The sequence below is a fragment of the Elephas maximus genome, chromosome 4 (genome assembly GCF_024166365.1).
Source record: "Elephas maximus indicus isolate mEleMax1 chromosome 4, mEleMax1 primary haplotype, whole genome shotgun sequence".
In the NCBI taxonomy this organism is placed as follows: domain Eukaryota; kingdom Metazoa; phylum Chordata; class Mammalia; order Proboscidea; family Elephantidae; genus Elephas; species Elephas maximus.
In genome coordinates this window covers 8184372-8198721 of record NC_064822.1, presented here as the reverse complement: position 1 = coordinate 8198721, position 14350 = coordinate 8184372, and the positions used below count along the sequence as shown (strand labels likewise).

The 14350-nt window shown below is 36.2% G+C and overlaps 1 protein-coding gene across 20 annotated transcripts in view; it reads left to right on the top strand.

Annotated features, from left to right (window-relative positions):
• Positions 1 to 14350, top strand: part of PARD3 (par-3 family cell polarity regulator) — an 870612-nt gene that overhangs the window by 530751 nt on the left and 325511 nt on the right. For 11 of the 20 annotated variants that reach the window (XM_049885016.1, XM_049885003.1, XM_049885009.1 and 8 more), the window contains 4 exons: positions 776 to 965; positions 5906 to 6057; positions 7101 to 7145; positions 12573 to 12800. In XM_049885016.1, the coding sequence (XP_049740973.1) occupies positions 776 to 965; positions 5906 to 6057; positions 7101 to 7145; positions 12573 to 12800 (615 nt within the window). The remainder of the gene's footprint in view (positions 1 to 775; positions 966 to 5905; positions 6058 to 7100; positions 7146 to 12572; positions 12801 to 14350) is intronic. The other 9 variants (XM_049885008.1, XM_049885014.1, XM_049885013.1 and 6 more) reach the window with 4 other exon arrangements.

Here is a 14350-nt window from a genome sequence, read left to right as displayed (position 1 = left end):
TCAAGACCACACCTGCTGTTCTCCTCCATGGGCCTTTAGGCTGGGCATATTCACCTGAGAATTGTTACCTGAATACACCATGGGCTTTTCACCAGCATGCATTTCACCAGCATGACATTGTTGCCAATTCTGAAAGAAATAAATGTCATTTTTTCTAGCAGAAAAAAACAACGTTCATTATTCAAAATCCAACTCAGACGTTAACTCTTATTAAGATTTCCAATGCTGTTCTACTCCAGCTACCAACATTAGTGAATGCCACAGTACTACTGCTCCCATTCCATGCTCTGTTGATATCTTTCTCCTTCAGTAGGCTGTGAGCTCTGTAAGGGCAGAGATATGCCTTACTTAGAGTACCTGCTAGGTGGTGGGTGCTGAATGAATAAATACAGAAATGATTGATGTAAGTTTGTAGTGCTTTCTACTCTATTTCCTGGTAAAATGTTTCTAAGGACTCTTACAATTTAGAATCTATATAGCATTTTCACATTAGAAGGCAGTTTGGAGATTATCTCTGGCCTTAGGAAACTAAGGGAATTTAAAACCAGAGAAATTGCACAGTGTGCCCAAAGCTACATAGCTGTAGCATCAGAGAGAGCTGTAGACCCCAGGTCTCCATTTGACAATCATTTATGAAAAGTAAGTGTGCTAAACTCTGTTTCGTTCTTCAGGTTGAGCTGATGTGTGGGATTTTAGACTCTCAAATGTAGCAAAGTCTTAATGCATGTAACATTTATATCGATGCCTATAATTTCTCTCTCTTTTCACCGGACAGGTAAATACCAGCTGTCCCCCACAGTGAATATGCCCCAAGATGACACTGTCATTATAGAAGATGACAGGTTGCCAGTCCTTCCTCCACATCTCTCTGACCACTCGTCTTCTAGCTCCCGTGATGACGTGGGATTCACAATGACAGACCCCGGTGCGTGGGCCACAGCTGCAATCAGTGACTCTGCAGAATGGTAAGATCACAGTCCAGGGTTTGAAAACGTGAATTAATCGCAATCACATTTAATTTTATGTTTAAATGGTTTAGTGCAGAGCTCAGTTCATCAATTTGTATGTGTGTGTGTGTGTTTTTTTTTTTTTTTTTTTAAGCAGTGCTCTGTTTTCATACTGTTAATTAGGACACTTTTAATAAAAGGTTCCCACCCTCCTTAAACTTGCACAATCATTACAGTCTTTCTAGTGCTGTAGTTAGTGTAAGTTAGTCAAAACAACAAAAATATCACTAAGCCAAAAACCCTACTCATTTGTTTGTAAGTTTTGCTATAAACCAGACCAAAAACCAAACCTATTGCTGTTGAGTCAATTCCAACTCATAGCGACCTTATAGGTCAGAGCAGAGCTGCCCCATAGGGTTTGCAAGGAGTGGCTGGTGGAGTCGAACTGCCAACATTTTGTTTAGCAGCCTAGCTCTTAACCACTTCACCACCACGGCTCCTATAAGTTATTAATTTGCTATAGGTTATTAATTATTTTAAATCTGTGTTAATATGATGGCTATTAAATCAACAAATTCTAATCAAATCCCTAAGTTGACTGAGAAAGTGAGATGAGCGTGGCAAATCTAATCCTTTGACGGGCGCTAGGAGTGAGAGGAGGCACTGGAAGTTTCCCTTTTAGGGTATTCGAACTATACTCTTTAAAATGCTTTTCACTTGCTTCTAAAAGAGTGACTTTTGGGGCAATCTCATGCTATTTTTTCCCCCGTATCTTTCAAAATAGAAGAAAGCCTTTGATATTATCGAGCCGGTGTGGCATGTGAATGTGGACTTTTGCCTTAATCTGCATGCCTGGTAATTACAGACTTCAATAAGCAAAAGGAAAGGTCCCTCTCAGGGATGCCCTTGTAAGGCTATCCTGGTAATTAACACAAACCACGTGAAGCATTATGCCAGAATTTTCTCATTGCCCTTTCTCTGGGGTCTTTTATGAACATATCAGCAAAATTCTATTTAAATGTTATGGCTTTGTTCCCTTACTACTTAGCCGTTTCTACTTTCTCCCCTTCCCTAGGCTTGTGTCAACATTCTGTGTGAGATAGAAGGTGTCCAGAGGACTGCCATTTATTTATGTTAGCATTTTAGCGATGGTCTTAACACAGTAAACCACTCCTCCAGCCTCACTTCCAGGCTCCCTGGCACTAATGAGCAAAAAGAGTTCTGTTTATTTGTTAATTATGCAAATGTTCTCTTAGACTAATCTCACCTGTTAGTTGGGCCCTTGGAAACTCCATCTCTAGCTTTTCTTTTCTTTTTTATTTCTTTTGTTGAAAAACATAGGCTTTAAACATAGAGCTGCTCTCAAGCCCGCATGATAATAGCTTATCTTTGAAGGAGTTTTTTTTTTTTTTTTGATTAAATGTGGAGGAGAGAGCTATAATATGAAGGAAAAAGCCATTTGAAATCTGCAGATGCTGTTACATTTCCTGCTGCCATTTATATCTCTTTCTGAAAGTGAAAGCAACAACGGAAAGTAAGGATTAGATATTTGCAGTATTCATCTTAGGGACAAAAGCTTTTGAATCTCTACCATAATGAGAAATTGTGAAGGTGCTAATAGGAACAGATCGGGTTGGGGCCTTCGAAAGGGCTCTATTGGTGTATATAAATACGTAACTAGCCGGGATAGATAGCTGCATTAATTTCCCTAAGGGGATCCCTAAAACGGAGTGGACTTGTATGATTTTACTGTGGGGACCGTGGAGCGAAGCAAAGAATATGAATGAAGGGTTAGCCAAACAAGAATGGCAGCTGTTTTGAATCACAGCAGAAAATGTGAGCTTTGCCGGCCTGACAATATCTCTCTAATCCTTGATGAAAATGTTATGAAAACAAAAGGGCAATAAGATAGGATTAATAACTGGAATTTTAATAACATTGGGGGTCAGGATATGGTTACTTTCTTTAAAGAATCAGCTGTCAGCCTAACTCGTATATCGTATATTGTGTTAGAAATTAGTTTAACGGGCATATTGATAGGGAAGAACTAATTTTCTCATAGTTTAAGAATATTTAGTTATTTTAAGACTTTTATTAACTCACAAACACATTTGACATTTTAAATGGTGTGTGTTTACAGTTCAGTACACAATCATGGGAGGCAAAATAAGGCAAATGGCTAAACTTTTCATTTTTAACTAATAGGATATATCTTTTTCCTATTCATTAATTGATTTAGGAAGCATTAACAGTAATGTTTTTAAGGGGGGTGGGAGGCAAAATAGCTAATTCTGGTCTTAGTATAAAAACATACTTTCAGAGGATAATAAAATTAGTTTAAAAATCTGCCAGTGTGTAGCTGTCAGATAACATTGGCATCAACATTTTGTGTTTCTTCGAAAAATCTTTTACCATTAATTTCCTATTAAAAATGTATTTCAAGTTCACCCTGTCCACAAGTTTGATGCCATTACTGGAGTTCGGGTTTTAAAGTATTCTGCAGGATACAAATGAGAGCTTATTAGCACGTGCAGGATGGTTGGAGAGATCGATGAGTGGGCCTAGATTTTATACACTTTCCATAAATAAAAGAATTGCTTTTATTAGAAGTATATTATCTTGACTTTCCTGCTGCAAAACTGGATCATAGATCTCATCAGATGAGTTTTAAGTTTCACCTGTAGAACCATGTTTCTTGAACTGGTGTTACGTACTTTGGAAATTACAACCCAATGCCTGTAGGATACACCTTCTCTTTACTCTGTACCTGAGTCAGGACTAGGGTGAGGCAAGCAAGGTGCCTAGGGTGCAAAATTCTAAGGAGGCACCCATTTTTAGGTGCTGACCCTGCACTTGTACAACCTTGAGAGTGAGTGCCTCCTTAAATATTGAGTCCCAGGCACTTACCATGTCTCAGCCTCATGACCTTACTTTGTACTTGCTAGAAAAAAATTGAGAAACACCATCCATTTTCTTTGTGTGACTTTTAAGGACGCTAGATTTCCATGGGAGTCTGGTTGGTGCAAACAGTTAATGTGCTTGAGTGCTAACTGAAAAGTTGGCGGTTGGAGCCTACCTAGAGGTGTTTGGGAAGAAAGGCCTGGCACACTTCTTAAAAAAATCAGCCATTGAAAACGCTATGGAGCACATTTCTACTCTGACATGAGTCAGCATCGACTCGACAGCGACTGGTTAGATTTCTATTACCATAATTTATACTAGTTTGATCATTTAAGATAGTCTTTGTTGGGTAATAATAACTTATTTTGTGTAGTGCTTACAATTTACAAAGGGTTTTCACCATTGAATTCTCTTATTAGTCTTGTAAGATGCATCAGGCAACTATTGTCTTTATTAGGAAATGTGGGCTCAAAATTGTTAAGGTCTTAGCTCAGTGGCAGAGCATTTTCCTTGGCGTTCTAATACTCACAACTTTTGGATTAGCTCTTCTTTGAGAGCCTACTATCATTCCATGCACAGTAAATTGCAGCTAAATTTCTGATGTTTACCCAAGCCAGATGACTGTCTTTTTCCAGTGTGTGTGATAATTTTCCTAAGACCATAAAGGGTTGGAGAAGCTTTTTCCTTTAGAAACGTAAAGGAGGCTGTCATAAACCCAGCTGACACCGTGGGAGTGGCACCTCCTCATTCTCAGCCGTTAGCTGTGTAGCCACCTCCTACCTGGCAGACAGATAAGGTGGCTTGGCCCTGACGAAGGAAGGCTAGTGTATTTATTTATTCAATGTGCCTAGCACAGAGAGGAAACACTTCCATAGTATGGATTGTACTCAGAACACCTGTTTACAGGTGTTTACAAATAGGAGTAAACAAAATAAGAGTGAGTCACTGTCATCTCCAGCAATTGTCACTGGTGAAACAAATCAAGAATCCTCTTGTTACCAACTAAAGGGCCACACCAGCCCAGGGGCAAGGATGAGAAGGCAGAAGGGGACAGAAGAGCTGGTAATAGGGAACCCACGGTCGAGAAGGGAGAGTGTTGACATGTCCTGGGGTTTTTAACCAATGTTGTAAAACAATATGTGTACTGTTTAATGAGAAACTAGTTTGTTCTGTAAACCTTTATCTAAAGTACAATAATAAAAAAGATTTCTCTTGTTACAAGTTATCTACCATAGGCTTATTTATCATCTTTGCTTAAGCCGTCGTGTCGGAGTCATCTAAACCAAATGCTACCTGACCATAGTCATGCTTTTCCTGTCTCCCTAATATAGTATTTATTCTCTCATTTGTGCATCTTACAGCATCTGCTTCATGTTTTTGTTCTGGTGTTTTTTCTTATGAACTTACAGAGAACAAGGATCTTTTCTTATTGATTATTGTAACCTTGGTACTCAGCACAGCCTTAATCAGGATAGGTTCTTATATAGGTTTGCTAAATTGGTTTCTTCTTCTTGATTAAGAATTACAGATAATCTATAATTTCTTGAAACTACATGCCATACAAGTATTTTCTTCTTCTTCTTCTTTTTTTTTTCCCTGAAATATAAGAGATATATAAAAGGGCTAAAGGGCATCCTCTCTAAAATTTCTGTTCAGTTGAGATTCATATAGTTACTTGTTTGCTACTCGTATTTATATAATATATGACAACTTTCCTCAAATATTCAATGCTTTCAGCATCTAGAAATATCAGTCTCATTTTTGATAATCACTTAAAAATAAGAATGTGTTGTTAAATAGAAGCTGGGAGAGAGAAGTAGCGGAGGAGAAAATTCACAGGGTGAAAGAATAACTATAAATGGACTTTGTCTTTCTACCACCTCCTATACAGCAACGGTTGTTTTTTTGTGTATTTGTTTTTAATGGACTATTTGTGTCATCTAGTTTATGTAAGGAGTATATTTATAGGCACGTTGACATATATGTAAACTTTCCTAAATAGTTTGTCTTCTGTTTTTAATAAATATCTTTCATGTTTATCTTTCTCTTCACAACAGCTCTTTGAGCCCCGATGTCGATCCAGTGCTTGCTTTTCAGCGAGAAGGATTTGGACGCCAGAGTATGTCAGAAAAACGCACAAAGCAATTTTCAGATGCCACTCAATTGGATTTCGTTAAAACGCGAAAATCAAAAAGCATGGATTTAGGTAGTGAGTACAATCTCCATGAATCTTTATCTAAATAAGGTTTAGATGCTTTCAAGATAAAATTGATGGTCTCAAACACGTGTCTGTTTACTTTGAGAAATAGAGAGAATAAATATGAAATGTGGCAATTTGGCAAAAATTAGTTTTTCTTTGAGTTCGAAATAACTATACTACTCATAAGTGGCATGTTTACATAATATGGAGTATGTTTATATGTATGTTTTCTCATGAGAAAAGGAAACAAACACATATGCATATCATGCTATATTCATACATATTTATAAAAAGTGAAGTAAGCTTTAACACTTTGGCTGTTTAAAACCAGCCTCCTTGAAATAGTGTTTGGTTGGTTATAAGACTTTTTTGAACTAGAGGAGAATGCTTTGGAGAGAAACCATTATCTCAATCCATGTCTGGAACTTGGTTACTTCATAACATCTTCCTTTCGTTGCTATTCTTTAAGGTTTATTTATTAGAAACTCTTATGTGTTGATAATTAAGGCATTTAATCGAAGTAATGATTTGAGAGAATGCTTACTGTAGAAAGCATTTGGAAGCAAATCCGAGGAGGAAAATAACCATAGTTGTTCAATCAAACACCAATCAGGTAGTGTCTCTCTTTAAATCCACACCCTCCAAAAGGGGAAAAAAGTCATTAATTACATCTATAAACTTCTTGAATGATTTCGAAAACCTTTGTTAATCAGCTGTAACTTATTTGTGCTGTTCTCTGGTGGCTGTACTTCAAGACTAAAAGCATTAATTTATCATGTGCATAAAAGAAAACTTTGGTGATGAATCGCCTTGGCTAATTATGATACGCTAACATATAAATAACCCACATGCCTGTGCGATGGCATACTGCATGGAGACACTGCTTTTTGTGTTTTTTCTTTTGGTTGTGAATATTGGCTTGATGTTTCATATTGTTTGCATGAAGTGTTACCTAAGGATTGTCACCTAACTGAAAAAATCTGGGAATGGTTGAAGCATGTTGGGCTGTGGGAACTAACTGGGCTAACCATTATACATTTACCTTTTAACAGTAGCTGACGAGACTAAAGTCAATACAGTGGATGACCAGAAAGCAGGTAAGAATGGACAGTTAGACTGTTGCCATAGAAACCGTGGTCCAAGGAGCTTATCACAATTATAGAGCTGCCAATCATATTGCATGTAAACATAAATACTCCAGTCTTACATGGTTGTTTTCATTGTGGGAAATCAAATTGTATAAAAAGGAAGATGTTCTGTTAGAAGAAATGTATTATCATTGTAGCACATACTAAATGGAGACGTAATTTCATGCTTCAGAACTGCTAAACCACCTAGATTTAACTTGCTTAATTATATTTATATAGGAATGTTTTATAACATTTTTCAAAATATCACAATCCTGAAATCATGTTCTCTTATTGTAGGATATTAAGTTTTTAAATCATCTATTTGGTTTTTAGGTTAACATTCAAGAAATGATTTTCAAAGTAGCAATTTTGATTTGAAAGATAATGATGAAGATAGACAAAAAAAAAAAAAAAAAATTCGCCGAAGGACAATGACCAGCATTGTTATCATTAACTTGGAAAATCTTAACTCGTATTTAGACCCAAAAATTGAATTTGGCTATCTAGTGCATATTGTGCCTTATCTTAATTTTGCGAACTTGTTTTAAAGGTTTTTTCTTACTATTTAGGGCTTCTATTTCTGGGTCTAAACTGCTGCCTGAATCATACTGTGGAAACAGTGGATTATATTGAACTAGTTTGCTTTTTGTTTTTTCATATGACTGTCTGAAAATAATCAGAGGGAACTTTTTATGTCATTAATGTGCTTTGCACGGTAGAGCATTTCTGCTTTATTATTACCAGTTTGGAATACTGTTTTAATTATTCTAGATCCAGAATGATGTAGTTACACCACTTAGTACTAAATTAGCTTCCATTCACCTTTTTCACCTGCAGTCGTGATTAGTTTTAGCCTGCTTGAAAATTTGTGTCCTGTATACATATGTAAAGATTATTGTAGACATGGACCAAGTTATCATAGTCTGTAGAGTAAATGATAGATCATAAAAAATACATCCAATAAATCAGAGATTAACTGTAGTGCAAGGCAATTAACTGTAGTCTCAGCCCTCACTGAAGAGTTATTTCTCTTTTCAAACATAAAATTCACGGAACTTCTGAGGCAGGGCTACAGCAAAAACCTTATTGGATAGTGCATGTATGTACAAAAGTAATTCATTTTTGGAGTTTATGGTATTGAGTACTTTTTAAGAACTAACCCCTGTCTAAACCGATGTTCTCGAAAGCCCATTGGAGCTGCTTAGGTTAAGGGACATGACTATGTGCTATGCTACCTGGGTAAACTAAGGAACACGTTTAATTTAAGCAACCTGCCACTGCTGAAAGGAAAAGAACAATTTACTGTGATTTTAAAAATAGTAATGATATCCAGATTTTAACCGCAAACATTAGATAGCTTTCATAGCGAGAAGGTAAATTTTATTATCTCATTTTAATAATGCTTTAAGATGTTAGGTCTTAGATAAAAAGCATTTTTTGCACACTGTGCCATCTCTCTTAGTGAATTAAATTGCAAAAATGTGGGGCACAATTATCATTACATGGAATCCCAACTCACTTTTGGTCTATTGGTTTTAAATTTTTGTGAACGAAGTATCTAAACCAGGTCTCCCCACCCCGTGGTAGTAAACAGATTTTCAGTCCTTTTTCTTTCTTCATTTTGCTTCAATTGTCAAGATTACCGTGATTCTGCAGTTTAGTCCAAAGGTTTTTGGTAGAGTCGTGGGGGCCTTTTAGCATAGAGCATCTGTCTCGCCATAAGCCTTTCATAATGAAAATTGAAATCCATTTCCCTTTGCCCCTTGCAAAAGACCCCCTTTCCCTTTTCTTTTCTTTTTTTTTTTTTCCTCCAGGGAGCGGGGTATTATTACGGAAGTATAGAAAAATAGACCTAGGAAAAATAGTATGATTTCTTCCTTTATTCCTGGATTTAAGGATCTTGTATGGTAGTTTGGTAGGTAAATTTGCTTTCTGAAAAGGGCGAGAGAGAGCAAGAACGAGAAGAGAATTGAGTTTCTAACAGTTTAATCATTGAAAAAATATTCTAAAGACCTAAAATATTTATATAAACTAAAAACTTTAAAATATTGTTTTAAAATTAAAATAAATGATATTTTTATATAATTAAACTGAATAATCTTTGTTCATACTTTATAAAGACATTTTTAATTTTCATCACTAGTAAACGGTAACTTTATAATGTCAGAGATTTCAGTAGCCTTCATTAAGCCCAAAACATCGCTGTTGAGTTGATTCTGACTCATAGTGACCTATAGGACAGAGTAGAACTGTCCCAAAGGGTTTCCAAAGCTGTAATCTTTATGGAAGCTGACGCCACATCTTCCTCCCCTCTGAGAGACTGGTGGATTTGAAACACCGACCCTTCGGTTAGCAGCCGAACACTCGACTGCTGTGCCATCAGGTCTCCTAAGCCATCGTTAGGAGATAGTAATGTACCACTTAACAAAACCTTTGTTGAAGTTTCCTTGAAAATTACAGTACTTAAGTGTATGATATTCATGTTATAAATCAAAGGTCCACAAGCTCTTTTCCTTAAGGGCGAGATAGTAAATATTTTAGACTTTGTGGACCACATGGTCTCTATTGCAGCTATTTAAGTCTGCTGTTGCAGCATAAAAGCAGCCATAGACAAGATGTAAACAAGTGGACATAGCTGTGATCGAAGACAATGTTCCAGATTTGGCCCGAGGGCCACGCTTTCCTCACCCATTACAGGTTCAGAGTCCCGGTGGCTCAGTAGTTAAGAGCTCAGCTGCTAACCAAAAGACTGGCAACTGGAATCCACCAGCTGCTCCTCGGAGATCCTATGGAGCAGGTCTACTCTGTCCTACAGCATTGCTGTGAGTTGGAACCCACTCAACAGCAGCAGGTTGGGTTTTTTTTTTGTTATAGATGCAAAAAAAAAAATGTATAATTTTATTATGAATTTTTTCAACCATACATATTGTAGAGAGAGTAGTTCATTTACCCAACACTTACCATCAGTGATTCTCAGTATTTTTTCTAAAGTGTTATGCCACAGTGCTGCAAATTTTAGAGAAAAGATTTGATACATAAGCTCTGAATTACGCTTTCAAAATATCCATGGTTTATTTAGTGATACTTTCCCCATGTTTTTTCTTTCCAGCTTTTTTATGCTGAGGGACACTCGATTTTAATAAATACTCATGACATTTCTGAAATTCACTATTAAATTTTTTTAATGCTGTGAGTCCACAAAGTCAAATCTCAACAAGTGTTTCCTATGGAAAAACAAACTGTACATTAGGTTTTCATGATAATCCTTACTTGGATCATGAGATGGAATATATCTATAGCTATGTATTTGTCTATATTCACATACAAATACATATATATGTATTTGTGTGGTGAATATATAGATACATATAGGTACAGACATGTATCCTTCATAAGCCCAAGCAGGCATACAATATTTGCCTAATAAATGTTTATTGAACTTAATTGTGCTGTGAAGTCATAAAAATTGGTAACCATAATTTATTCAGAAATTGATCTTCCCAATGCTAGTTCTAGGAAATAAAAATGTAGATATTTCTGTGCAGGAATGATCTTTTCCCATCATTTTGATTTCTTAACTTCTTACTTTTTGTTTAGTTCTTTAGAATGAAATTCATTTTCCTTCCTGTCACATGACTTTTATGAGTACTTAGAAAACTGACTTGTCAAAAATTGTAAATGCAATCAAGAGAAAAAGTAAGATTGATCATCCTTGAAAGAAATATTTCCTGTGAAATTTTGTCATAAAATAATCAAATATGTACAAACCCGTGTAGAGAAAGCTAAATAAATCATTTGTTTTCTCCCAAACACAATAATTTATGGGCCATTGGTTCTTCATTTATATCATGTCTTTGCCTATATTACATTTTTAACAAATTTATCCTAACTTAAAACTGCTACCACATTGTTGAAAATTAGATTAACTACGTGCAGTGAATGAATCAGGAAAAGATGATTCTTGTTTTTGCCTTATAGCTAAGCCATGAACTATTTGTCTTCTAGGTAATAACATGACAAGGCTTCTCCTTAACTATTGATCAACATGTGGGCTGATGACCCCTTGAAGAGAGAAACTGTTCGGTTTCTCCCGCCTTCCTGCCTTTTTTCACTTGTCTTTTAGCGATTCTACTCTGTTCTACAGGGTCGCTGTGAGTCAGAATCAACTCAAAGGCCATGGGTTTGGCTTTGGTTTTGGTTTAGTAATCTAAGTGAAGAACTAGTTCTGTAACTTGGATTGTCCAGGGAGTAGTGCAAAGCTGGTATTTCAGTCATTCAGAGGCTTAATTAGCCTACCTTTGGGTGCTAGGCCAGCAATGACGGATGAAGCTGTCTCTCCCGGGTAAAGTTTTGATTGTCTTCCGAAGCTTGATGCTATTGGTATTATCTCAGGTTTTTCTGCCCTAAAACCTCAAGAATAGAGCCAACATTTTAATTCCCTGAACCCTCACCTGCCATACTACTAAACTCATCTCAGTGGACACTTGGCTAAGTGTTCTTCCTTCTGTCCATCTCCTGTTTTTCGAACATCTATTGTTGCGAGGCCTGGAGATATAAGTGCTCATACCCAGTTCTTTAGCCTCCCCCCTCCACCTGTTTCTTAGAGACAGTACTTCTGTGGTTTGTTTCTCTTAAGTCCTCTATTGCTCTTTCCACAGAATATGAATTTTTTTTCAGAATTAGTTTTCTACCTAGCACCATGTTGCCGTGATTATGTTAGTGACAGGTTGTTCCTTGTGCTCTTGTTCCTTATTGAGGGTTGTGAGTCTTCACTCTAATGGTGAAGAGGAGACTTGATGAAGCTCATTGATATGAATATTTAACTTCTGCTGTAAATAATTTTAACCTGCCAGAAAATGTTCTCAATTAAGTTAAAAAGTTCACTCTTCTTTGCTTACCTCAGCTTTCTCTTTGTCTCTGCTTTTCAAATGAGCTTCTAGGTTATTCTGGTTCTTTTATTTGCATTACTTGGAGCAAAATGATTAGAAAAAGCATTCATTTGTTGAGCGAAAAATGGAGACTGATGACTTATTTTCACTTACTAAGTCCCATGGAAAGGGCATTTTTAAATGTAAAGGTTTTATTTTGTTTAAAGGTAAATAATTTACTATATTCTTAAAAACTGTTTTAGAGTAACATTTAAAATGAAGTTTTTCCTAATTGAAAATAGAGAAACAAACCACATCTAATATATATTTGAGAAAAACAAACATTAGTTGCCATTGCTTTATTTATTAAGATCGACTTTTCCATCCACATTCCAGAACTCATCATTGCGTGAGTAATGTGTTTATGGTCATTATGTCGTTGAAGTTTTCCATAAGTCACAGATATTCAGGTATGTAATTTTTGCCACTCATTCTAATCAACTTTATGTGTTTGTAAACTTCCAAGGTTCTCCGAGCAGAGATGTAGGACCTTCACTGGGTCTGAAGAAGTCGAGCTCGTTGGAAAGTCTGCAGACAGCAGTTGCTGAGGTGACTTTGAATGGGGATATTCCTTTCCACCGTCCCCGACCCCGGATTATCCGAGGCAGGGGGTGCAATGAGAGCTTCAGAGCTGCAATCGACAAATCTTATGACAAACCTGCTGTAGATGACGATGATGAAGGCATGGAGACCTGTAAGTCTACAGTGACAAAAAGAATAACAATTATCAGCACCTCTACAGCGCAGCAGTTCTTAAAGTATGCTCTGGGGAGGCCAGGGAGGTTCCCAACACCTTCAGGGGGTTTTGTGAGGTCAAAATTGTTTTCATCATAATACTGAGATGTATTTTTTAGTCTCATTCTCTCACAAGGACAGAGTGGTGTTTTCTAGAAGCTGCATTTCCTGTGATATTGCAGTAGATTAAATGCAGAAGCAGATAGGAGAATATGTCTTTTCATCCAGGTATTAAAGAGATTTGCGAATGTTTAAAACCATACCATTTTTTTCAATAATTGTTTTTGGAAAATATAGTTATTTTTCATAAAAATATTTGTTGACATAAAAATGCATTATTGCTTTTTTAAAGTAATTAATACATATTTTTTTAAGTTTCTCACTTTTAATTCAGTAAATTTTGATACATTTAACTAACATTAGAAAAAACGTTTTTTAGAGTCCTTAATATTTTGGCGGGGGGAGGTGAGGAGGGGGGACTGTAGAATGTCTTGAGAGCAAAAGGTTTGAAAATCACTGCTATATAGTATGACTATAATGTCGTGTCCCTAATGAATATATGTCATAATTTGTGACTTTGAAAACATACCATTTTTTGTTTTGTTTTATTTTTGAAGAATTACTCTTTCTTTCCTTATACTGAACTAACAAGATATTTTTGTGTTATGTGTGTATATTTCCAAACTGCATAATATTTTAAGCCAAGACTATTGCAAGTCAAAGGTTACTGTGGAAGAGAAATATGTTTTCCATTATATATCAAGAAAAACATTAACGTTTATAGATACGAACAAATGTATGCTTTGGGGGAGTTATCTTTATAGTTAAACATTTCCATTGATTTAAAAATAAAAATAGCCATTGTTTTAAAAACAGAAAAAACCTGCTTGAGTTTTAACTTAGAAGAGAAAGGGCTTTGGAGTCCTAATAAATAGTAAAAATGGTTGATTAGCTTGTATTGTTTATAATTACTAATTTACCTTTTTGTTTTTTAACCTAAAATGTGACTCAACCACTGGAAAAGGACACAAATAGGAAAGCAGTACTTTGTCTCTCTAAACCTTTATAAGAAAGGTTGGAGGAAATAGCCTGAAGTTAAAGCAGAGACTAGAGATAATTTATGTAGATTTGGTTGGTTATAAATTACTTGCAGTTTAACATTTGGATGGACCACTTCTATTGTATCTATCTAAGTTAGGTATAGCTGAAAGAACTGAAGAAAAAATTGAAGCCTCGTGTTGCAGTACCGAAAGATTGTACGAGGAAAATATTGAATGATATAGGAAGCCTCAAAAGAAGATGGAAGAAAAACAGTCACTGTACCCAAAAGAATTGGCTGGTGTTCAGCCATTTCAGGAGGTAGCATATGATCAAGAACTGATGGTACTGAAGGAAGATGTCCAAGCTGTGCTGAAGGGAATGGCAAAAAACAAGGCTCCAGGAACTGACGGAATACCAATTGAGATGTTTCAACAAACATATGCAGCGCTGGAGGTGCTCACTTGTCTG